At 38.6% G+C, this 26,513-nt stretch overlaps 1 protein-coding gene across 1 annotated transcript in view; it reads right to left on the bottom strand.

Moving 5' to 3' along the window:
* Positions 1–999: 999 nt before the first annotated feature.
* RAB3GAP2 (RAB3 GTPase activating non-catalytic protein subunit 2) overlaps positions 1,000–26,513 on the bottom strand; it is a 109,087-nt gene continuing 83,573 nt past the window's right edge. The window contains exons 22-35 of the mRNA XM_064383521.1: positions 25,718–25,823; positions 24,626–24,786; positions 23,633–23,861; positions 20,109–20,282; positions 19,900–20,006; positions 16,739–16,805; positions 14,375–14,445; positions 11,228–11,263; positions 9,579–9,653; positions 9,052–9,270; positions 5,681–5,770; positions 5,192–5,413; positions 3,617–3,775; positions 1,000–3,424 (exon numbers count right to left, since the gene is read on the bottom strand). Of these exons, the coding sequence (XP_064239591.1) occupies positions 3,269–3,424; positions 3,617–3,775; positions 5,192–5,413; positions 5,681–5,770; positions 9,052–9,270; positions 9,579–9,653; positions 11,228–11,263; positions 14,375–14,445; positions 16,739–16,805; positions 19,900–20,006; positions 20,109–20,282; positions 23,633–23,861; positions 24,626–24,786; positions 25,718–25,823 (1,872 nt within the window). The 3' untranslated portion in view covers positions 1,000–3,268. The remainder of the gene's footprint in view (positions 3,425–3,616; positions 3,776–5,191; positions 5,414–5,680; positions 5,771–9,051; positions 9,271–9,578; positions 9,654–11,227; positions 11,264–14,374; positions 14,446–16,738; positions 16,806–19,899; positions 20,007–20,108; positions 20,283–23,632; positions 23,862–24,625; positions 24,787–25,717; positions 25,824–26,513) is intronic.

Consider the following 26,513-nt stretch of genomic DNA (forward strand, 5'->3'; position numbering starts at 1 on the left):
GGTGGGGCTCATGCCTGTAATCCCAGCACCTTGGGAGGCTGAGGCAGGTGGATCACCTGAGGTTGGGAGTTTGAGACCAGCCTGACCAACACAGAGAAACCTCACATCTACTAAAAATACACATTTAGCCGTGTGTGGTGGCACATACCTGTAATCCCAGCTACTCGGGAGGCTGTGGCAGGAGAATCACTTGAACCTGGGAGGTGGAGGTTACAGTGAGCTGAGATCACGCCATTGCACTCCAGCCTGGGCCACAAGAGAGAAACGCCATCTCAAAAAAAAAAAGGAGTGGGGATGAGGAAGGAAGGAAGGAAGGACCAAATTTGTTACTCAAGAGAGGAAGAAATCTCTTAATACTTATATTTATGAATGTTTAGCAAACAACATGAAAGCTGAAAATTTATTTCACTAATGTACATAAGTTCACAACAATGTATATAAGTTCACAACAATGGACAGAAAATAGCAGTATATACAGAATTTCACTACTTACAGTACATTACAATAGAGAGCATTTTATAAACAATTCAGTATTGGATCAAAATCTTTTAAGGATGGCTAATTCTATTCAGCAGGAATCTAACTTGTAGACACCCAGCAAACCCATTCCTATCAGGGTGAGAGAGGGCTCTCGCTGTTGCTATAGTGTACTGTAAAAATATTTTATCTCTTATAAATCAAATGGACCACAGCAACTTCTAAATGAGCATTGTATTCAATGTAAGTCTAGTATTATTAAATTTCAGATTTTTGACTTTAGATTGCAATTGTTTTAAAATAGCAATTTAAATGTAACAGTGTTTACTTTGACCATAGATGAATTTCTATAATAAAGGTAAAACTCTTTTTTTCTTTTTGCAATAGTATGAAGCATTTAGAAGCATGGTGCTATGTATCTCTTTATCTACATTTTCTCTGGCTCCTCTAGTTCTACATCTAAACAGAACCTGTAATGTAGAAGTTATGATTATTTGAACACTTTGTTTTCCTTCAGCATATTTAACATTAATGTGCGAGGGTGGGCATATATCTAGGCAAACACTACTGGTTACTGGCTTCTCATCAGTAACTACAGGAAGTGCCACATACTTTTGTTTCAGAAACCACCCATTCTACATAAAATCTAATTCCTGTATCATCTATGGCTTTGTTATTACAGAATATCGACATAGGTATTTATTTGCCTTTCTTCATATCAGATTTATTTACTTTAAAAGCCCTTGATAAGTAGTAAAATATTTAACTGCTTTTCTTAACCATACAAGTCAGAATTCAATTGTAAAATTCTATGAAAAATTTTAGGATAACAAATATAACTAGAGTCTTAATTATTTGTGTTAGGATTCTGTGAGCCATATTTCAGCTATTATTCTTCTCAGCAATCCCCAAATTTGATTGTCTGTTCTACCAGAGTAAGCTTAACCAGTTTTATTATGTAATGCTTAATAAGTACCCCCTCCCCTGAAGTGATGATGGAATTGAGGATTTAGTGTTTAAAAATGACTGTAACTCCAAGTTTCTTTGACTGGCCTCCTTAAGTTCATGCTACTTTCAGCATACTTGCAAAATATCACAGTAAGAACTAATCTCTTAGAACACATATGACAAGTGACTGTTAAGAGCCAGATATGTTTACAAGAATTCTAGGATGTGTCTGGCTAGGGCAGCGGAGACCCAAGCAGAGGCTGGGAGGTTGGACTAGCTTTTTCCAGTGCTGTTACTCTATAAAATGTATGCCTCAATCAGACTCACAGGCCCCCATCCCAAATACTTAAGACATCTTAAACACTTACCTCATAAGATTTTAAGTTTCATACTTAACAGTAATTATTAAATTTTAGCCAGTTAAATTCTTGTTTGGATGTGCTCTTTTAGGCCAAGAAACAGATTTTTCTTTATATCCCTGAAGGACATACTTCTCAACTTTGCATGATTACTACAGTTGGCTTCTTAAGGGAAAGTGAAGAAACAAACTTCTGTATCACAATGACTTACTATGAATAACAACTGTGATCCATGACAGATACCAATAATTACACTGTATGGCTGCATTCTAAAATACACCATAATAAATACTTGGTATTTGTAGAGCTCAAAGCACTCTTTTACAGAGTTTTGGTTAATTTGGTTTTTTCTTTTTTTTTGAGACAGGGTCTTGCTATGTTGCCCAGGATGGCCTCAAACTCCTGGGCTCAAGCAATCCTCCCACCACAGCCTCCCGAGTAGCTATAGTTTGGTTTTAATCAGTAAATATTTATTTAGCACTTGGACTGCTCTAGGCACTGTAGGGTACAAAATTAGTTGTATTTTATCCTCTCATCCCAGCTATGAGGTAGGTTTGCTAAAGCTGTAATATCACTAAGCAGTTTTTTCAGTACTGTTCCCAAGGACAGATAACATTAGCAAATCCCAGAAGCATTTCTAAACACTTGTAGGAAAAATAAAGTTGGACTTAAAATTTTTAGTATCTTTGCCTTTTTTTTTTTTTTACATAAGTTTTACAAGATAATACATTTTTACAGACACCTGATGTGGATACAACTTTGCAACTTGGCAAAAAGCAAATCTTAACTTACATTATAATTAATTTGCTGGATTGTATGCACCTCTGATTGTCAATTTTGGCAAGTACAACAGGTGAAGGGTTCTATTTAGTGCCCCCTTCTGATGAATATCATGGTCTTGAACCCATTCTTCCTCCTCAAGCACAGTCATCCTCTGATGGCAACAGCAGAACCTCTGGGAAAGGACGCTTTCAGTTTCCAGAACTCCCCGGTGGCAGCCCAGTGTGGGATTTGAAGCATGACAAGAAAGGCGTTTTCTCAACATTTACTAAAGGAGAGTGGGGTGTTTCTATACTCTACTGATGGGGACTGTACATGAACACATTTAAACTGAATTACAACAACATTTTAGATAGGAAATAGAGAATCTTATAAGAACAGAATCTGTAAATTATAACCATTTTTTAAATAGCAAAGTTTAACAATAAAGCTACCGAAGTGTGTTTGAATTAGAAATAAACAGTAAAACATCTGTATTAATTAGAGTTGACATTTGTTTATATTTTATCTTCAGTATTAACCAAGGAGTGGAATTTAGCCAGGGTTGCACTTTTTAAAAGTTGTATATATTCTTATTTCTTTTACAAAAGGAAAAAAAGAAAAAGACATACTTTTCCCATAAAATTCCAGGTCTTACTATGTAAAATAACCATGCACGAATTCACGTTTAATCGTAATTTTAGAGCATTTCCGGTAGGTAAGTGTCATAAAGAAGGAAGAGATATGGCTTCCACAGCTTCAATGAGGTGTAAGGCTAGACCATACTGCCCGTGTTTTTCTGGTAAAAGCTCAATTACTTTATTTACTAGTTTAGCTGTTATTGCAATTGGCACTTCAGTGTTTTGAAGATCCTGAGGGTCCTGCAAATGGGACAGAAAAATAGCCTATTATAGACAACTAAACAACAATTGTTCCTGACTTAAGAGTTTTTACATAAAAATGCTTTTCTTTGTAACTAGGTGAATTAAATTTGTCAGATGTTCTTCATGACTGTTATTAACTAGGCACTTAAGAAAACGTCCAATGGCCTGATCTCATTCTATTGTACTGACCATTGCTTTCAGCCAAGTACACAGTGTGGGTGGAAGTCTGGCAAGCAGCTCCATTCCTTCTTTCGTCTGGGTGTGGAGAAGCGCATGAGCCAGCCTTTGCCCTGTCAACACCAGCAGCTGAGAGGCAAGAACTTCTTTGTCATGAACCTGTAAAATGGCCTGAAGATAGGAACATGGAGAAATAATACAATCACAGTGAGCAGGTTTGTTTATATTCTATAGGAAAGGGGTTCCCAGTAAGAGATGCTAGTTGATTTTTGAACTGTGGCCATTTACCTTTTGGTTGTATACAACCAAAAGATAAATCCAAATCAAACTTAGCATTTAAACCCAAATTTCTGCTCCTTGGCTAATTGTTTTTCTCTCATCACCTAATTTTTCAATTCAGTATGGCTATTCAGTGTGTTGTTTTCAAGGTTTTGGCAAATAAAGGGAGTTTCACGTCATGACTATTTGAAGCCCTCTAATGGCTTCTTTTGATCTTTTTTTTTTTTTTGAGATGGAGTCTCACTCTGCCACCCAGACTGGAGGGCAGTGGTGCAATCTCAGCTCATTGCAGCCTCCACCTCCTGGGTTCAAGTGATTCTCCTGCCTCATTCTCACAAGTAGTTAGGATTACAGGCATGTGCCACTACGCCCAGCTAATTTTTTGTATTTTTAGTAGAGATGGGGTTTCACCATGTTGCCCAGGCTGGTCTCAAACTCCTGACCTCGAATGATCCACCCGCCATGGCCTCCCAAAGTGTTGGGATTACAGGCATGAGCCAGCATGCCCAGCCCCTCTAATGGCTTCTGAATACACTTAGAATAACCATGGGCCGTATCCTAGGTCGTGGCCATGGCCTGTGCCAGCCTCCCTGCCTCATCCCATACTTTATTCCTTGCTTACTATGTTTGGTCAGCCATTCTAGGTTTCTAGTCCTGAACCTAGCCATTCTAGTCCCCACCCACCTCAGGGCCTTTGTCATTCTTATCTCAAGCACCGTTCCCCCAGTTTCTGAGTAGCTGGCTGCTGTTTCTCCTTGGGGGCTCAGCTCAAACGTCACCTTCTCTGACCACCCTACTGTAGTAGCTCCTGTTTATTCATATGATCCGGTTTTTTGTTTTTTTTTTTAATTAAAAAATTTTTTTCTTTTCCTTTTTAGAGACAGGGTCTTGCTATATTGCCCAGACAGGTCTTGAGCTTCTGGGCTCAAGTGATCTGCTGCCTCAGCCTTCCAAAGTGCTGGGATTACAGGTGTGAACCACGACGCCTGGCCCTGTTTATTTTTTTCATAGCACCTACCACGCAGTGCAAACTTTAGCATGCTTTTCTGCTTCTATCAAGTCCATGAAGAAGGAACCTTGTTTTGTTTACTGCTATATCCTTGTGCATACAGCAGGCCTGGCACACTGTAGGAATTATTTGATTATGATTTTATGTTAAAAAAATACTCTATTATTTTATATTTGTACCTAGATGTTCTAACAAAAAAGGAAGAGCAAAAGGTTTCATTGGAGACTTTACTGATTCTTTATTCCAACTATCAATTTTATAACTTGAGTCCAATTAACATTCAAAGGGTTCATGATTACCTCTTCTCCTAAGTGGTCAATTCCATAGCTGTATAGTTCCCCCACATAATGCCTTCTGACAACATCTTCACTAACTTGAAGGTGATGGGCTAAATCCACAGCTAGAGCCGGCCAATCCTGGTCTTTCCCAAAAGGAGTGGGTGTTGCCTCTTCTGTGGGATATTTGATCTTTGTGGCTGAATGCTGAGCCTGGACAGCTGCACTGACAACTTTCAGTAAGAACTTGAAAACGGAGAGATAAAGCAATGTATTGTTACTGTTTCATTTTAAAATACTGAAATCAAAGTATTGTTGGCTTTTCTGTCACTTATAGTGGCTTTTCCATTAAATTGTTTAATTATCAAAAAAGGAACACATAATTTAAAGGTAAACGACTAGCTCTCAAAACACTTTGAAAGTGGTCATTCTTTTAAAAGCCAGCTAGATTTTTCCTTTACTGTTTCTCTTTCCCCCAAGAAACAAAAACAAAATCTAATAGCTGTAATTTACCTGTTGTCGTACAGAAATAAAATTTGGATCCATTTCCCCACTAGGTAATAACTGAATTGAAGTTAGGTCTTTGAAAAATGCATTTTTTCCCTAAAGAGAGCAAGAAAACTGATATCAGAGTGTGGATTATTAAGCAGGGAAAGGGAGAAAGATTTTTTAAAACTTAAGACATTTAAGAATAACTCATGGTTGATTTTTATTTCTCCTTGAACAATAAGATTTTAGAATTCTTCCTTTAATTTTTATAACAATTATCTAGTATGTAGTAGACAGCCTTTAAGATGATCCCCAGTGATCCCGTCCTCCTGTTAAATTGTGTTTCTTATGGTCTCCTCTCCTTGCCTGTGGGCTGGTGACTTGCTGCTAGCAAACAAGCAGGTAGAGGTGATAGCATGTTACTTCCAAGACTCTGTTCTAGAAGACTGCTTCTGCCTTGAGGCACTCACACTTGCTCTGCGGGAAGCCAGCTTCCGTGTTGTGAGCTGCTGTATGGAGAGGCGCATGTGGCAAATAACTGAATCTTGCCAACAATTGTGCTTGGAAGTGAATCACCCTTTCCCCATCCCAGTTGAGCTTTCAGATGCAGGGCCTTAACTACAGCCTCATGAGAGACTAAGCCAGAGGCACCTACATAAGGAGAACACAGATTACTGACTCACAAGAACTGTGAGATAATAAATGTTTGTTATTTTCAGCCAAGTTTTGGGATGATTTGCTTTGCAATAATAGCCAAGTAATATATATATGTACTCTGAATCCTTTTTTTTTTTTGCTTTTTTGAGACAGAGTCTCACTCTGTTGTCCCTAGCCTTCCAAAGTGCTGGAACTACAGATGTGAGCCACGATACCCGGCCCTGTTTATTTTTCATTAAATTGTTTAATAATTACACAGTGGCATGATCTCAGCTCACTGCAGCCTTCTCCTCTTGGTTCAAGAGATTCTCTTCTCCCATCTCAGCCTCCCAAGTAGCTGGGACTACAAGTGTGTGCCACTGCACCCAGGTTAATTTTTTTGTATTTAGTAGAGACGGGGTTTTACCATGTTGGCCAGGCAGGTCTCAAATTCCTGACCTCAAGTGATCTGCTCACCTCGGCTTCCCAAAGTGCTGGGGATTATGGGCATGAGCCACTGTGCCCAGCCTCTCAATCTTTTAAAAACACTTGTTGAATTGTTTGAAAACACCTGATTTGAAAGAACAGATGTGTGTCTAAAAAGTAAAAACAGAATATCAGAAATACAGGATTTCAGAAGTTTCTTGGAAGGAAATGTAATGCACAGCAAAGAGCATTGGCCTTTAAATTGAAAGACCTGGGTCTAGTCCGAAGCTCATCACTTCCAACCAGGTTGCCTTGGGTAAATGACCCACAATCGTGGGTTACTGTTTCTTCTTCTGTAAGCAGGTCACATCCCAGGTATCTTCCAGTGTGCCTTCCATACCTAATCATCTGTGATTCTAGGTCACCTAGTGGATTGCTAAGTAGATTAAAGCTACCCCATCCTTTAGTGATAAGAAAAACCAGACATCCAGGGCAACCCATGACATTCTGGACATCATTGATTGAAGTATTTAAAGATTTAGCAAACACTCACAATCTGTTACTTGGGAGTTCCCACCTGGTGGTCTTAGCTATGAAGGTCTATAACAGTACCATTTATTATTCACTGTATTCCAGACACTGCTAAATACTTCATGTTGAATACAAGGAACCCTCACAACAACCATGAGGTTGGCGCTAGAGTCACTGCTACTTTCTGAATGAGAAAACCGAGGCTAAGAAAACCGAAGTAATTCTAGTTAGCAAATGGTAGCACTGGGATTGTTTCACTAGCCAACCAACCATACTACCTCTCTGCAGATGAGAGTCACCCAGCTATCTCAGGTAGTCTTGGCATGATACGGGTTGAGACTAACAACGTCAGTATGCTCGTCCAGTTCTGGATGTGTTCTGGTTTGGCAAAGACCTCTGAGGGGAATACCAAGCTGGGCACTTTATTTTGACATTTCTTTCTCTTTTTTAATCTTTAAGTACTCTTATCCTTTATAATCTCAAAGATACACTAACTCATTCAAAATGTATACTTTTTTTTTTTTGAGACAGAGTCTCACTCTGTGGCTCTGTTGCCGGTGTGATCTTGGCTCATGTCTGCCTCCCAGGTTCAAGCGATTTTCCTGCCTCAGCCTCCTGAGTAGCTGGGATTACATGCACATGCTACCGCGCCTGGCTAATTTTTATATTTTTAGTAGTGACAGGGTTTTACCATGTTGGCCAGGCTGGTCTTGAACTCCTGACCTCAAGTGATCCACTCACCTCAGCTTCCCAAAGTGCTGGGATCACAGGCGTGAGCCACTGCTCCCGGCTGTGAGTCTCTCATTTAAGGGTGAAATAATAAGCCCACTTTCCCACAAGCCTAAGCTGTGTTTTCTAACCCAGTTTCTATCAGTAAAAAGCTAAGTAATAAAGTTGACATTTTTATGTCCAACAGTCTGAGTCCTGCCTGTCTCTCAAAATTTGACACCTGCATGGGGAAGGAAAGAGTTTTACTATCCACTGAAGCTAAATGGTGAAGGTTACAACAGAACATGTAAAAACATATTCTACTCACAAGTTTGGACTCAATCCTGCAGAGGAGCCAAAAAAATCTTAGGCATAGAGCTAATACAATTAAACCTGTCTCTTAGGAAGACAGCTCTTGTAGCACGAGACTAGAGAGAGAGAAACTGGAGGCAGGGTGATTAGGAAACGGCTGTTGTAATAGCCAAGGGAAAGATGATTGCGCCTAACTAGGGGTATAGTCATGGAGAGAAATGGACAGGTATGACCTATAGATGAATATACAAGAATGAATTTACAATGAAGAAAATTGGCTTGAAGTAAGGAATTGGTGAGATTATTTAAAACTTTCTGTTTTTTGCCAGGGCAAAAAGGATGACATCATTAATCAAATAACCAAGCCAGGGAATTCAGAAGGAACAGCAAATTTAGGTTAGGGGCAGGATGGGGGTGTGGGTTTGCAGATATATTTTAAGATATAAGGTGTCTGAAGTCCTATAGCACCCTCAAAGAGAGAAGTTCAATAGAAATGTGTGCCTAAAAACTCTGGGGATTGGTCAGGCCTAGAGATATACAAGAGGGAGAAAATGAGTCTGTCCAGGAATAATATGGAAAACACGAAGGGCAGAGACAGCTGAGAGGGGAGCAGTATGGAAGGTAAATAAGAACAGAATCAAGCAGGGAATAAAGGAGACAGAACCTCACATGAAATTACACAAGTCACAAAAGTACTGAACAGCTTCTATTAAATAAGAAAACTCATGTGTCTGCTAAGCCTGCAACTCCAAAATAGCTCTGAAATCCTTTGAGGTACTTACCTTACTGTCAAAAAGTGAAAGTGGCTTCACGGTCTTCAGAGAAAACCTCATGACTGCATACAAGATGGAGCATAGGATGGAGTGATGCTCCACCAGTGGGTAGTGGATGTGCTTCTGATCAAGGGCCAGTTCCACTATGGAGATTGGTCCTTCCACGGAGAGCCATGCATCCTCAGTATCCAGCACAGGCATCTGTATTTCATCCCTGCTAACATCTGCCTAAGGGTTTTAAGAATGGAGGACTGTGTTCAGTAATGGATAAATGATAGCACACAAATACCCTAATGAGTTTATTAGCAGCAAAGTGCAAACTCATATTGTACACTGTCCCAAATTGTAATAAAAAAACACAAAGCCTAGTTTCAGTAAGAATTTAATAAGAAAACATCACTACCTTTTGGGCTTAGGTCAAAATTTAGAAATGAATGAATGAAAAACGTCATTAAAATAGTCATCTATGAAATGCAATGGTTTGCAGAATATTTGTATCTTAGGAGCTGTTCAGAATGAAAATACACCTCTTTTACCTCCATTAAGATCTGAAGAAGATCCAAACAGCAGCCAAGGAAAGATGTCATTGCTGTGTCACTCATTCCCACATCCTGTTTTTAAAAAAGGAACATAATTAGGCCCTGCAGGAAAACTGCTATAGTTAATATCAGAAAAACAAGAATCAGAACGTAATACACCTGTTGAGCTCACTTTCCACACTGAACAGACAGGCAAGAATTAGAAAGTCAAGGCATTAGCATATTTAAGTTCCTTCTTTTAGATTATTTACTGTCAGCCAATTTTAAAGTCAAGCTTTAAAAAGTGGTACAAATAATTACTTTTAAAAAGTAGTGTTCTGGCCGGACACCTGTAATCCCAGCACTTTGGGAGGCTGAGGCGGGTGGATCACGAGGTCAACAGATCAAGACCATCCTGGCCAACATGGTGAAACCCATCTCTACTAAAAAATACAAAAATTAGCTGGGTGTGGTGGCGCACACCTATAGTCCCAGCTACTCGGGAGGCTGAGGCAGGAGAATTGCCTGAACCCAGGAGGCGGAGGTTGTGGTGAGCCGAGATTGCGCCATTGCACTCCAGCCTGGCACCTGGCAACACAGCGAGACTCTGTCTCAAAAAAAAAAAAAAAGGTAGTGTTCTTTGTGTATTGTATAGATACAGTCTCATCAGTTACTATACATGGTGGCACTTCTGAGCTCACTATTCAGCTTGCTAAGGCATCTGGTAGCCAAATAATCATGGTAGAGGGAAGATACATATGAGACTCTAACCTGAAAAGTTCCAAGAAAACAGCCTGGTCTGGTTTCAGAGCATCTCTTAGAGATGGAACTCAACCCTCTGAGCAAAACCAGAATCCCCAAGCTTGAGAACTAAATACCAGATCCATGCTGTGAGCAACAGATGGTTCTCAATGACTCGTTTAAAGGGCCTGTCCAAGGGACCACTGCATTTGTGTATAATCTTTTTAAAACCAACAACCAATCATTTCCTCACATCCTCAAAGCAAATAATTCAGTGTGTTGGGCTCATGCACACACACACACAACCTAGTCATACAACCATTCTCAAGAACACACCAGAAAAAGTCTTCAACAGTGGTGATTCTTTTGGGACTAAGGACCTCTAACAGCTGTGTCCCAACATTCCTTAAGGTATTTGTAAAGTTCTGAGGTTGCTAGTACTATTAATTTCTCAGGTCAAATACAAGTCCTGTATCTAGGGATTGGAATATTAGTTAAGATTAATGTTGTATTTGTATAATTATGTTATTATACATAATATATATATAGGTAAATTAAATTAACTATTTCATTTGAACCTGCTTCAATTTGATATTGGATGCTTCTATTATAAATGTCTAATTTATAATATAGAGCAAAAATATGCAGCAATGGTAGCATGTTATACTGTCCACAGTCCAAAGTTGAACACGTCTTATAAAAACCTAGTTTAAATATGCTATCTAACAATCTGGAAAAGTAAATTAAAATTGGCCATAGTTCACGACCAGTTTCCTTAATGCGATACATTCTCTTTTCATTTTTGTTATCTCCTCCTTATACATCATCACAATTGTAAAAGGCAAAGTTCACCCCTACAGTTAATAAAATACTATATGAAGTGTGGAATTAACAACCGTAACTCTAGTTACGGGAGATTCACTTACCCTTCGGCATAACCTATCCTTTGGTGATTTTCCAACCTAAAATAAAAAGACAAAACGACGTACTATTTAATAATTTAAATAAAAAGACATTACTATGGTACAGATAAGAAAAAGTAACCAAATTAAAAAATTATAAGTGCATCTATAAATAAATGTGTCAGCTTCATTAATTAGCTGTTGTCTCTAGCAATGGTAGATGCAATTAAATTTGAGGTTAAACTTAATGTCACACTGGGCTCAAGAATAATCCTTTTCAAATATAAATTACATATTTCTGAATTATTTTTTTTTTTGTTTCTGAACTATTAAATAAGAAAAAAACTCTAAAAATCTGGCCCTCACTTTGTACAGTCAAATAATTGTGTTGCCTAAAAACCGAGAGCTTATGCCAGGCGTGGTGGCTCATGCCTGTAATCCCTGCACTTTGGGAGGCCAAGGCGGGCTGATCACTTGAGATCAGGAGTCCAAGACCAGCCGGGCCAACATGGTGAAACCCTGTCTCTACTAAAGATACAAAAATTAGCTGGGTGTCATGGCATGCACCTGTGGTCCTAGCTACTAGGGAGGCTGAGGCAGGGGAATCACTTGAACCCGGGAGGTGGAGGTTGCAGTGAGCCAAGATTGCACCACTGAACTCCAGCCTGGGCAAAAAAGTGAGACTTCATCCCACCCCCACCAAAGAAAAACAAACAAACAAAAAAACCCAGAGCCTAACTCAAGGATACTAATCAAGAACACCTAAGAGTTTGGCTTGTTGATAAAGACACAATCGTTTGAAATAGAAAGGAAAAACACTCTAAAGCAGATGAGAGTTATATTCTAGCTCAGAAAGATTTCCTTATGCAGTAGGTACTTATTAAGATTCTACTGTATATGTCTACAGTGTAATAAGTGGGAGGTAAAAGTTCTGCCCTCAGAAATATTACCTTATAAGAGAGAAAACTCACAGGAGACAGTGGAGAAAAACCTGACCTCGCTACCACTTGCTGGGATTACCGCAGCAGCCTTGAAACAACCAAGCTCAGCCAACCCCAATCCCAAGATATTTTGTCTGTTGCCTAAATAATCTTTTTAAACACAAACCTGCATATATAATTCCTGTGCTTAAAATTGCCCCAGTGTCTTCAATATAAAATAATAGCTACAATTTATTGAGCCACATGTGCCAGACCCTGTGCTAAGCTTACACATACTACCAGAAAATCCAAATCCACAGCCTGCACAAGAAATTCTTCATCTTAGCTTCTCTTTTCTCCTAATATAGCCTATGTTCCAGCAATACTAAGCTAATTACAGTTCTCTGAATCCAACCAATTGCCTTGTATCTCCAGGACTGCTGGGATACACTTTCTTCTCACCTACTTTTTACTCGTTCATATATAGCCATCCACCAAAATTTAAGTTGGAAGCCTTCCCCTTGTCTTGTTATTTATTTCCTCCTCTTCTGAGCTCCAAAAACTCCCTATTGTCTGTTTACCTGGTGTTCAAACTGTGAGCTCTTTGAGGGCCAGGACGGTAACTTCCATTGGTTCAACCACAGAACCTACCATAGTCTTGGCACATGAGAAACACACATTATAATAAAGACTTATTGAATCACAAATTTCCTGCTTCCTAGTTTAGGACTATTTTCACCCCAATCAAAGTAGTGAAGATCAAATGTGACTGTGGATGTGAGAATGCTGTGAAATTACAAATTGTAACACACACATAAATTACAGTTTACTGTTACTCTCTCGAAAGAGGAGTGGGTCAGAGATGAAGTTGAATAGGAGAACAACATCATAAAGGCCAAAAGATGCAAGTTCCAAGAAAGAAGCTAAGTAGTCAAGGAAGAAGAGCACAGAGGAAAGACGGGTTAGCTTTAACTAGAAATATGTTATCAAAAACATCAAAGAAAGCAATTTCAAGGGGAGCAGCGGCCTACAGTTGGGTCTTGGTTGTGGTGCTATTCATGGTGCAGAAATGACTGTGACTATTCATTTAAAAGAATATGTTTTCATTACAGTGGTAATTCTCTTAGCATCCACTCATCTGATGCTACATTAATCTACATTGTTGAGTGGCCTGTAAAACATACTAACTAGTGCCCCTGGCCAGTCAGCTGGAGACTAGGCTGTTACCCTCAGCAGCTTCTGCTCCCACCAATTGAGTTCTATGCTTACATGTTATGTTTGTTCCCAAAGCTATTCATGCTAGTTGCACATGTAACTGTAATTATGTCATTTAATTCAATAACTGATGAAATATGAATGAGAAAAAAGGGAGAGTTATTTACATGAATGCTATGTTGAATGCTTTGCAAAGGTTTATGGAGGAGAATAACTCCTAGGTCTTTTGGATTAGATACAGAGAAAGGAACTACAAAAATTATAGAAATCTAAAGGTTATAACTTAGATTACATAACAACTTCAAAAAAATAAGATCCAGCCATGATAGGCAATGCATCATGGGTGAGGTTTTTGCAAGAAAACCAAAGGAGAACTGCAATCAACTCCATTCAAAGAAAATATCTTGGCCCTTTAGGAGGACAAGGCAGGGAGATCACGAGGTCAAGAGATTTGAGACCATCCTGGCCAACATGGTGAAACCCCATCTGTATTAAAAATACAAAAATTAGCTGGGCATGGTGGTGTGCACCTGTAGTCCCAGCTACTCAGGAGGCTAAGGCAGGAGAATCGCTAGAACCCAGGAGGCGGAGGTTGCAGTGAGCCAAGATTGCACAACTGCACTCCAGCTTGGCAACTGCACTCCAGCTTGGCAACAGAGCTAGACTTTGTCTCAAACAAACAAAAAAAAAACAAAAAAAAAAACCCACAAACGTGGCCTTATATCAAAGATCAGTAAGTATAAATTTCTATATTTTAATTTGAAATAAAATGCAAATCCTTGCTTGAATCAACCACCAGTCCTAATTTCTTTAGTTAAAGGGCTTTTATAATATAATAGACTCTTTCTGAGGATTTAGAGCTCTTCTTCATGTCATTAAAATGCCAGTACTGGGCATTACATTTAACTGAGCATGAGTAAAATCTAATTATCAAATTAAAAAATAGTCTAACAAAGCCTAACATGACCAATCTTTCTAATATTAGTCAATTAACAGAACCAAATAAATAAGAAGTCAATACATGAAACTACCTTACCTTATCCATTAAGTATGTAGCAGCAGAAAATCTTTTAACTAAGAACGTATTCCACATCATCAGCGCAATGCCTAGATAGCAAGTAAAAGTAAAGTAGTAAACAGAATGCTTATATATTCTCACTTTTATTATATATAACAAATTACTGTCTTTCTTAAGTTTACTAAACTATATGGACTATTTATTTTGATTTTTTATATCTTATGTAATATTACAAAGTTAATGAAATCTTTATCTTTAATAAAAATCAGAACTGGACTGTCTAAGAGTATGTCAAAATTGCCAATAAGCATGAAGAAAAGAGTCAAATCATTAGTTCTGAGAGAAACAGAACATCACAGTGAGAAAGCATTATATACAGCCACCAAAAAGGCTAAAAACAATTTTTAAATTACAATACCAAGTATTAATGAGGATATGGAACAAATGGAACACTCATGCATTACTGGTGGTATAATAACTTGGTAAAACCACACGGGAAACTGCTGGGTGGTAGCTACTGAAGCTAAATGTGTCTGCTGTATCACCCGACAATTCTGCTGGGTATACACGCAAGAGAAACGAATACAGAAGATAGGTACGAGATTGTTGGGAACAGTTTTATTCCTGACAGCCAAACACTAGAAACAATTCCAATGTCTGCCAATTGATTTTTTCATATAACTACAAATTAAAGTAATATATAAAAAAGTATTAAAAACAAAATATTAAAAAATTTATTTAAAAAAAAAAAAACAGTCTGGGCAACATGGCCAGAATCCATCTCTATAAAAAATGTTTAAAAAATTAGCCAGGCATGGTGGTGCATGGCTATAGACCCACTCGGAGGCTGAGGTGATAGGATAGCTTGAACTCAGGAGTTCAAGATTACAGTGAGCTATGACTGCACCACTATACTCCAGCTGGGGTAATAAAGCAAGACCTTGTCACTCACTACTCACTGAGCTGTGGTATTAAAATTAAATTTCTGAAACAGTTGTCAATTAGGCAGTATAAACATGGCATTTCACATGCTGTTATTACTACCCTTGCAGCTGAGTGAGTCTATGAGTAAGGTCCCTCATAGGCTGTGAGAAGCCAGGAACCGTACTCGATCGGTAAAGGTACAAATGGGTAGAAGTCTTACTTGAAGAAATACTAGTCTGAAGTCAGTTAGTAACTTAATAATTTTATTAATAAGGATAGAGTAATTTAAACATGATATTTTCCAAATGAGTCAGGGTAAATTTTTTCTTTTTGGATGAATGTAAGATCTGAGAGATGAATAAGTAATTTTCAAGTTCTCTTCAAGTAAAACGGGACATGTTACAATTTCTGCAATTGGATTACATAACCACCTGCAAGAATGTGAGAGAGGTGAAAAAGAAGTAGCTTTTGGGTGGCGGGGGGCTAGGGAAGGGACAGTGGGGGGTGAGGAGGTTGGGGAGGGATAATATGGGGAGAAATGCCAGATATAGGTAATGGGGGGATGGAGGCAGCAAACCACATTGCCATGTATGTACCTATGCAACAATCCTACATGATCAGCACATGTACCCCAGACCTAAAGTACAATTTAAAAAAATAAAAAAGTAGCTTCTCAAGAATTTATCACAGAGACATAAGGTGATGCCTCCTCTTACCCAGCCTAACACCAAGTCTCATCATTATTAAGGTTACTAACTAGCTTGGTGCTGATATCCTCAATTCCTTTAATGAAACCCATCTGTCTATTAAATGGAATCTGTTTACAAGTTCAATATTTTTTAAGGAGACATTAGTAGTTGCCAAGGTCTGGCAGCTAATGGAGAATATTCACATCTATTATAAGAAGTACAAGATAGTTGCTACAATCTAATCTTATTAGGCTTTTGGCTATCACAATTTTTCATTAAGAATTACAGTCCTGAGAAATCCATCCCTCTTTCCTTCACTATCTGTCAAGAGTGTAATTAAGGCAGCTGTTCTGCAGCTATCATTGATTCCCTCTTTCCTTGGAAAGACAGATGCAGAACAGCTGCCTTAATTATTCCCAGGAATAGTAGTCAGCTTGGGGAACAGAAGTGGTGATTACTACCAATTCTTTTGCCCCTTTCTAAATAGCATTTTCCCAAGTAGTTAACATGGCCAGTACTGTTTATTTTTTAGAGACAGGGTCTCACTCTGTCACCCAAGCTGGATGCAGTGGCACGATCATAGTTCACTGCAGCCTTGAACCACTGGCCTCAAGCGACCCTTACACCTGAGCCAATACACAGTAATCCGTTAGGTTGCAGAATAATCAAATAAACATTTAATAGGTTGTGAATCTTTAAATTCACATCCAGTAAGTCAGGAAGTCTCTTTTAAACCAACCAGTGATGTTTCTAATATCTGTTTACTTACCATTCTGAATATGTGCATTAAGAATGTGCTTCAAGTGTTCTATTGACCTAACAAAAAAACGTGCTTCCTTCCATACAGGGAGAAAACAAAGAGAAAGAAAAAGAGGTATCATTTAATAGGTTTTACCTTTATCAATGGAGACTTCTTACATAAATTTCTGCATAAAGCTACCTAAGAATGTTGCAATAATAACATGAAATTATTGGGTAAGAAGTAACTTTTGATAAACTGTCCCTCTTCAACTCACATTACCTAAACAATGATTAATTCCTAGCAGCTCCGAGGTCATATGGACTAACATCTGAATTCAAATTTGCTGTGGTTTTCACATCATAGCAATATTCTCTCCAATAAATACTTGAATTTCATACAGATGTAAAAACAATAAGCTTGCTTTTGTAGATACAATTCATTCATTTGTTATTCAACAAATATTTATTGAGCATCTACTCTGCATCAAGCCCTATTTAAAGCACCGCAGATTCCATAATGAACAAAACAGACCCAAAGTCTTGCCTTCACTGAGTTTAAATTCTAGTGAGGACCTACATAATAAACATAATAAATAAATACATTATATTTAGTATGTTAGTAGTAAGTGCCAAAGAGAAAAAAATTAAAGCAGGGAAGGAAATATGAAATATCAGACGGGATATTTGAAATTCAACTCTAATTAAAGTAGTTTACATATTAAAACTCAAATACAGTATGCAACTACCCTTGCAGCTGATGAAATCATCCAGATCTCTGCTAAATAATTTTGTGGCTTATACATCATCATCAAACATTATCATTGCCAATACATACTGTGTTGAAATTTGTCTGAAGGTAATTTTATTGTTTTGAGCCTTACAAAATTGTGTGTGTTAAATGGTGGAGCTGAGACGGTGGTTGGATGGGGCAAGATGAATATTTAACAGGAAAAACAAGTAAAACAACAACTTCTTTTAAATGTAAGCAATACAAATGATAATGATAACACTAATCAAAATGTTATGCACTATGCATTCATTTTTTCAAAAAATGCAATAACCTTTTGAGATAACTACTATTATAGCCCTCATTTTAGGAGAAAGTTGAAACAAAGAGATCAGAAACTGCGTGCTATGATTATTATGAGCTACATGCAGCAGCCATGGGGCTTGATGTCAGCTTTGTCTATATCATCTCTGCAAGCTGCTTTTGGTTTATAAACAAATGCTATAGGCTGGGTGTGGTGGCTCACGCCTATAATCTCAGCACTTTGAGAGGTCCAGGCAGGCGGATCACCTTAAGTTAGGAGTTCAAGACTAGCCTGAGAAACATGGTGAAACCCTGTCTCTATTAAAGATAAAAAATTAGCCGGGTGTGGTAGTGGTAGCCGGGTGCTTATAATCCCAGCCACTTGGGAGGCTGAGAAAGGAGAATTGCTTGAACCCGGGAGGCAGAGGTTGCAGTGAGCCGAGATCACACCACTACACTCCAGCCTGGGGAACAAAGAGTGAAATTCCATCTCAAAAACAAACAAACAAACAAATGCTATTAAGCAGAATTTTCTTCTTAAATGCCACTTTTTTAGACTTGAATCTGAAATTAATTCATTCCTATTTTAGAAATTATGTTCTTATTCTAGACATAACATTCCTTTTTAATAAAATGGAAAAGTAACTCATTTAAGTAGAGAGCCTAAATATGATCGCCATTCAGGCTGTAGTCAACTCAAGGGAGTGATTTGAGGGGCATTGAGAGGATCCTCTGTCCTAAAATCATTTTTTGGTCAAGGTTTAATTGATCAAAGACTATTCCTTTATTTAAATCACTTACTTTTGTAACATCTTCCTTTCATATGTAAGCGGTTAGTTTTTTGGAGGAAGGAAGAATATCGTTTCCATTAATATATTAGCATGAATTGGTTCATCTGTGAGAGTTCTCTACAGTGCAGCCTCATACAAGGATGATAAAGGTAAGAATTTTGATTTGAGAGGAATAATTTACCAGAGCACTGACTAGGGAGGTTTAAGTGAAGGACCGATTGGCAAAGAGGAATATTTACAGTATGTTTTTATATCTTATTTAATCATGGCATCTTCATTTTAAAAAGGAGGGGGAAAAAGGTAGAAAATAACAGGCCAGAGATTCAGTGATTCTCTTGAGCCAGAAGCTTGTCAGCAATTCAGCTGGGATCTAAATCTCGGCCTTCTGTCTCCAGGCTTGGGGCCTTCCTCCTATGCTGATTCTAGACTGCAAATGCCCTGGTAGCAATAGTGGCTAACAAAAGCAATAGAAAACAACACCTGAGCAGAGAACTGAAAGGGCAGTCTTGGGCACAACATGCCTCTTTGTTCTTCTGAGGCAAATAGAAGTAACAGACAAATACAGACATATTTGAACAATCAGACACTAGGTTGATGTCAGGACCTTCACTTTTGACTTCTATCATGATGACTACAATATTAAGAATATTCTGGGTCTGGCATGGTGGCTTACACCTGCAATCCCAGCACTTTGGGAGGCCGAAGTGGGCAGATCACAAAGTCAGGAGTTCGAGACCAGCCTAGCCAACATGGGGAAACCCCATCTCTACTAAAAATATAAAAATCAGCCAAGCATGGTGGTGTGCACCTGTAATTCCAGCTATTTGGGAGGCTAAGGCAGGAGAATTGCTTGAACCCGGGAGGCAGAGGTTGCAGTGACTCAAGATCACACCATTGCACTCCAGTCTGGGTGACAGGTTGAGACGTCTCAAAAAAACAAAACAAAAAAACGAATATTCTGTTAGGTTGGTGCCATTTCATGCAGGAATTCAGAAAGAAATAAACAATATACTTGTCACAACCTAACTAGGGAGTAGGGCAAAGCACACAGGTTTCAGATACAGAGAAACCTAAGCTTAAATCCTGACATTTAACTTAGCTGTGTGCCGGCAGCGAAGAAACTTAAATTCTCTAAGCCCTAGTTTTTTCTTCTCTAGAGTGGGGATAATGACAGTACCTACATGTTACAGGTTTACTGTGAGGATTATAAGAGGAAATATATGAAAAAGATCTACCCTAGTTAGTACAGAGGCATTACAACAGGAAAAAAGCCAGTGTTTAGAATAAGCTCTTTAATTACAGTCCCCACATATGAATAGCATGAACGCAGAAGCAGAAATAACATGAAAGAGGTAACGAAAATCTTACCTCTGGATCTTTATTCCATTGAACAACATACTCCCAGCAGCAATGTGCATGCAACACATCTAGCTCAAGGCTACAAGGAAACTGCTCATATGCTAAATGCAGTAGGTCTGAAAGTCAGAAGAAAGCAGTGATGTTATTCTTCTCCTTGACGGACACTTGGCCACATATTTCTACTCTGGATTTCATATTTCTCATTATTTGTGTATCACCTGGTATGGCTCCTAAGTCCGTCTCCACCTCTGATACCTCAAGGAAACCTCTGTTAACACCTTCTTTGGGTTCATCTGGGTTTTCTACATCTCTTTTTTCATTAGCCAGTTTTAATACTTCAGGGCTGAGGTCCTGTTTAAATATCCACTTGGCTACACTGTCTGCAATGCCACCTATAGTTTGGAGACAAGAAAGAAAATAAAAATTCACAACACATGGCAGTGTTTGCCAATGGGAGTCAAGACGGTTCATAACCTACATTTCCTTATGAAGAGATTTAAGTGGCACATTCATTTCTGAGCCTGAAGGTGACCTGAAAAAGCCATGAGATTTACAGCAGTGTTACTATGTACCACGCAACTTGTGAGGGCAACAAGCAGGATATTTTGTTGCTGATATTATGGTATGCGCATGTGCATTTATATTCATCTAATATTTTCTGAGAGTATAAGGATGCCCTGACATATATCAAAATATATATCAAAATATATGTCAGGGCATCCTTATACTCTCAGAAAATATTAGATGAATATAAATGCACATGCGCATACCATATGCTTTCTATGTCCACAGATTTAAAATACACTTTACTAGATAAAAACAAAGAAATTGGCTGGGCACGATGGCTCACGCCTGTAATTCCAGCACTTTGAGAGGCTGAGGCTGGTGGATCACCTGAGGTCAGGAGTTGAGACCAGCCTGTACAACATGGGGAAAGCTCATCTCTGCTAAAAGTACAAAATTAGCCAGGCGTGGTGGTACATGCCTGTAATCCCAGCTATTCAGGAGGCTGAGGCAGGAGAATTGCTTGAACCCGGGAGGTGGAGGTTGCATTGAGCCGAGATCACGCCATTATACTCCAGCCTGGGCAACAAGAGTGAAACTCCATCTCAAAAAACAAAGAAATTAATATATCCTTAAAACACTTTTACTTAAATTATAAGTGAAAACAGATTGTTTAGTATGACACTTGTCTAGGCTCCTAAGGGCAATATAACATTACCTTCTTTTTCTTTGGACAGAGTCATGGTTTGTTGCCCAGGCTGGAGTGCAATGGCATGATCTCGGCTCACCGCAACCTTTGCCTGCCAGGTTCCAGTGATTTCCCTGCCTCATCCTCCTGAGTAGCTGGGATTACAGGTGCACACCACCATGCCTGGCTAATTTTTTTGTATTTTTAGTAGAGAGAGCATTTCACCATGTTGGCCACACTGGTCTTGAACTCCTGACCTCAGGTGATCCGCCTGCCTTGGCCTCCCAAAGTGCTATGATTACAGGCATGAATCACTGTGCCCAGCCAATATCACTTTTAATAATCAACTAATTTGCCTATATGAAATATTTATGGGCCTAATTTAGCCATAGCTAATCAACAGCATATTATATCATGTTTCAGTCATCAATATAGCATAAAAAATTGTAAACACATGCTGAAAAACGTTCCAGATGTTTAAAGAGTCCTGTTAATTATCGAAAACAAATTACACCTCTTCTATGGTTTACCAAAACTTTCTCAGTCTTTCCTCTTCTTTTGATTCCAGTAACAACCTTCCACAAAAAGAATCCTTCAGAGTAAATTCACAGTTATCAGTGAAAATAAATGTGAGCAGTGTGCTGGGTGATCTCATGTCTTATGTTTCTTCTAAAACATTTGAAAATTTTCATTCCAGAATTAAGCCCGATTCCACTGCTTAGGTTAATATTCAAATAGCATCCTCACCCTTTCACTAGGTGGCAACATGACATATGGTGAGTTTACAATAAAAAAATGGTCACAAGTTTATAAAGAATGAGAAAATGGGTAAGCTAAATAAAAATCCATAAATATGTGGGTATTTATAAAGCTTACACACAGTTCTTCCAGTATCAAATGCCTAAAAGAGCTGCTGATAAAAAGTGTGAGCACCCAAAGACAACTAAAAATGTAAGATGTTTATGTTCCTGCAAGACATAAGCACAGGAACCCAAATGACTCCAGGACAGAAGAAAGTGAATAACAGAGGAATAAAGAACAGAGGAATAAAGTTCTATGGATATTAGGGGGAAAAAGAGAAAATTTGCAGTTAGCGAATATGAAGGGTTTCTTGGAGGAGAAGCATTTGAGCTGAATCTTGGAAGATGAGTAAGATTTCGATATTCATGAGAGAGAGGCAGGGAAAGGGAAGAGGATAGGCCCAGATCTAAGACAGGATGCACATGGATGCTTTATTTTAACTAAAATCTAGGAAGTATGAAAGAAACAGAAAAATCAGTTGGATTCAAAGTCAAAAGTTTTTGGAGAGCAAGCTTAAGAGTTTATGCTTAAGGCATTTAAAGGCAATTCTTGAACTTACTAGTCTCACGATCCCCTTAAAATTACTGGCAACCCCAAAGAACTTTGATTTATGAGTTACAGCTGTCAATCTTTATGGTACTAAAAATTAAAACTGATAAATTTAAAAAATATTAGTCCATTTTAAAACAAAAATAATAAACTGATTACATGCTAATATTTTATGAAAATAATTATATTTGACCAAACAATCCCATTACTGGGTATATACCCAAAGGATTATAAATCATTCTACTATAAAGACACATGCACATGTATGTTTACTGCAGCACTATTCACAATAGCAAAGACTTGGAACCAATCCAAATGCCTATCAATGATAGACTGGATAAAGAAAATGTGGCACATATACACCATGGAACACTATGCAGCCATAAAAAAGGATGAGTTCATGTCCTTTGCAGGGACATGGATGAAACTGGAAACCAGAATTCTCAGCAAACTAACACAGGAACAGAAAACCTAACACTGCATATTCTCACTCATAAATGGGAGTTGAACAATGAGAACACATGGACACAGAGAGGGAAACATCATACACTGGGGCCTGTTGCGGGTGGGAGTCTAGGGGAGGGATAGCATTAGAAGAAATACCTAATACTATCCCTAACCTAAGAATAACCTAAGGTTGACTGATGCAGCAAACCACCATGGCATGTGTATACCTATGTAACAAACCTGCACGTTCTGCACATGTATCCCAGAACTTAGTATATAAAAAAAAAAAAAACTATATTTCCCAGTGCAAAGAAAAAAGGGGTATTTGGTGAGAAAAGTGGCACTACTTTACATATTTGCACATCTGTGTAATGTCTGGCTTCTATCTGGAATCCCCAATCAGCTTTGACATTCAATCTATTGTGCTCTGTTGTTTTGGTTGAAGCATATGAGGAAAATCTGACCTATACAGACATGTAGGTGAAAAAAGGAGGACTCCTGAGGTCCTCCGACCACTCTTTGAGAATCACTGCCATTTTCTTAGGCAGAGGGATGCACCTAGCAGTTCCTGAGCATGGAACTGACCAAATGAGACTTCAGAGAAAATTAATTTAGAGAAAGTATATAGAAGGTTATTGTTATTTTTAAAATCTGAGCGTATTTTTCTTTCCCTATTCTTTCAGTCATTTCTATTAAAAGAAATCTTCATAACACAAAAACATGGATGCAAATGATCAAATAAACTCAGCTTACCTTTTCCTCCTTCTAATAACTTTTTAACAGAAAGCCTTAGAAGTGGCTCAGTCTGCAGCGATGATGCTTTGGAGGTCTGAGTGTTCCCTTTGCTGTGAAGCAGAGTCTGAAGTATAAGACAATCCTCCAGCTGTTTCAGAAGGAGTTTCCAGTACTCAGTGTCAAGAGAAAGGGCTTCCCAGGAATCAGTGAGGGCCTCTGAATCCGCACCCAAAACTGTTTGGGAAAACTAATAAAAAATGTACTGGTGATTCTCTGCCAAAGATTCTGAATCAATATTAACCCAAATTAGCTTTTAACTTGAAAGATGATGGATACTGAGGATACATCACAAAGCAACACATAAATGCTATTTTACAAGTATTACTACTGGGTTGGATGAAACACGAGGGGCAGGAGTAGACTGGAGACTCATGGGCAAGGATCGTGACTTCAGATATTTATAAGGAGTCCTGCACTAATGACCCCGATTCAACCAGAGTACATTTCGAAGTTTTCTGGCCCATCTTTGGCAAGGGCCACAGTTTTGTCTATCAGTACCAATCAAAATACTTATGTCTCTTCAGAATACACTCTTCAACTTAAAAAAAATATGAAATTTCACCTCTCCCCATCATAAAGAACATTTAAAGAAGGCAATATTAAATTGAGCCTATAAACAACAGTGACTGACAATGTTAAGTGACTCTCCACAGACCTATGTAGGTGTCTCATCTAAATGAATTTAACATTCCCCTGGAAAAGATTATTTGATCCACCATGAGCTGTAAAGGAAATTTGAGTCCTCAAGAGATGAGAAAAAAACACAGTAGGATACTGCCATTGGCAACTGCTAAATTCAAGTACGGACGGCATCATGCCGAATAAACAAATTAAGGGGAGCACCTCTCATCCCTTTCCCCGATCCCCCCCCAAAAAAAAAACCCAGAAAAGGAAAGCATCCCCTTAGCCTATGGCTGTGTACAGATCAAAGCCATACCTTTGCCCACTTACTTTTTTCTCTGTCATGTTGTTTGATATCTGTGCAGCAACAGAATGCCCAACATGTGCAGACAATAGAGCAGCTCCATTGTTCTCAGACTGAATACAGGCTGTGCGCATCTGCTGCCACCATGGCGACACAGACTGAGAATCCCAGGTCTCATCGATGGCCACTATAGGGATAGGAGAAAACTAAAAAAATAAACTCTTACCCTGTCTATTTCTTTGGTATAACCATTTATGCTAAACATAATGTTAAAACTAAGTTCCCTACTGATGTGTTTTTTTATTTCTCAATGAAGTGGAAAATAAATCTAACAATCTATTTTATTCAGAACATTTCTATTCCATTTATTTATGATCTTTTAGTCATCTTTGTTCTGAATCAATATTAAATCCTTATTTGGAATGTTTCATCATTATTGAAAACTACTGAATTTTTTTTTTTTTTGAGACAGAGTCTCACTCTGTCACCCAGGCTGGAATGCAGTGGTGTGATCTCAGCTCACTGCAACCTCCGTCTCCTGGGTTCAAGCAATTCTCCTGCCTCAGCCTCCTGAGTAGTTGGGATTACAGGTGCCCGCCACCACACCCAGCTATTTTTTTGTATTTTTAGTAGTGATGGGGTTTCACCATGTTAGCCAGGATGGTCTTGATCTCCTGGCCTCGTGATTTGCCCGCCTTGGTCTCCCAAAGTGCTGGGATTACAGGTGTGAGCCACTGTGCTTGGCCCAAATATTTTAATATAATAGATTAATATTCTGATAATCATATAAAAAATAACAAGAAAAACATTACCTCCCCTCAAGACCATTCCATTTGCCTTACTGAGTTAAGATGTATTGTTCAAATCATATTATTTTTATGATGATACGAAATATAAAATTTCATAAATTAAAATATAAGTCAAATGCCTTAAGAGTATTCTATTAATACATAAAAGAATCTCCATGGTGAAATGTTTTGTACACTATAGACTCCTTTTGTTAAGGGATCCTATTGACTCTCCCATCTTTTTGTGACATTTCAAACACTAAACTTTGCTTACGAGAGCATTAGCTAAAATCCTGCGATTCTGAACTACGACATGCACTAGCATCCTACCTTTCATCTTGCTCAGGAGAGACAGCATTTTATGAAGACAGCAGATAGACTGCGGTTTATCCAAAATATCCTTTTCCTTAGAAAGCCAAACACTCAGGAGCAGAGACTGAAATCAAATTTAAATCTTTTTCAGTCTAAAAAAAATTTAACATAGACAAAATCTTCTACTTTCCTAGACAGCAAATGCATGCATATGGATGATGCAGCTTCTTGAGGTGAAAAAGTAAGTGGTTGCTTGCTGTATCATGCAATATGAGAGGGAGAATGAGGTACCTTGACAACCTAAGAGATTACAACCTGTTGTCTATTTAAACTTCACTGTTTCCAACTCTTCTTTGTTAAGCATTGCCTTCCAATCCAAATCTCTATTAAGGAGCATATTATCAGAAAGGAGTTACTACCACGTGAGCATAGATTTGCTGGTTTTTTTTTTTGAGATAGTGTTTCGCTCTTGTTGCCCAAGCTGGAGTGCAATGGCGCGATCTCAGATCACTGCAACCTCTGCTTCCTGGGTTCAAGTGATTCTCCTGCCTCAGCCTCCCATGTATCTGGGATAACAGGCATGTGCCACCATACCTGGCTAATTTTGTTGTATTATTAGTAGAGAGGGGGTTTCTCCATGTTGGTGAGGCTGGTCTTGAACTCCTGATCTCAGGTGACCCGCCTACCTCGGTCTCCCAGAGTGCTGGGATTATAGGCATAAGCCACCACGCCTGGCTGATTTGCTGTTGATTAACAAGGTGCCACTGGCTGTAGGGTTTGACTGAGAGACTCACCCAGATCTCTCAGCCCAGGA

Source organism: Aotus nancymaae, unplaced genomic scaffold (genome assembly GCF_030222135.1).
Source record: "Aotus nancymaae isolate 86718 unplaced genomic scaffold, 86718_ANA_hifiasm-v0.15.2.pri h1tg000032l_0, whole genome shotgun sequence".
NCBI classification, from domain to species: domain Eukaryota; kingdom Metazoa; phylum Chordata; class Mammalia; order Primates; family Aotidae; genus Aotus; species Aotus nancymaae.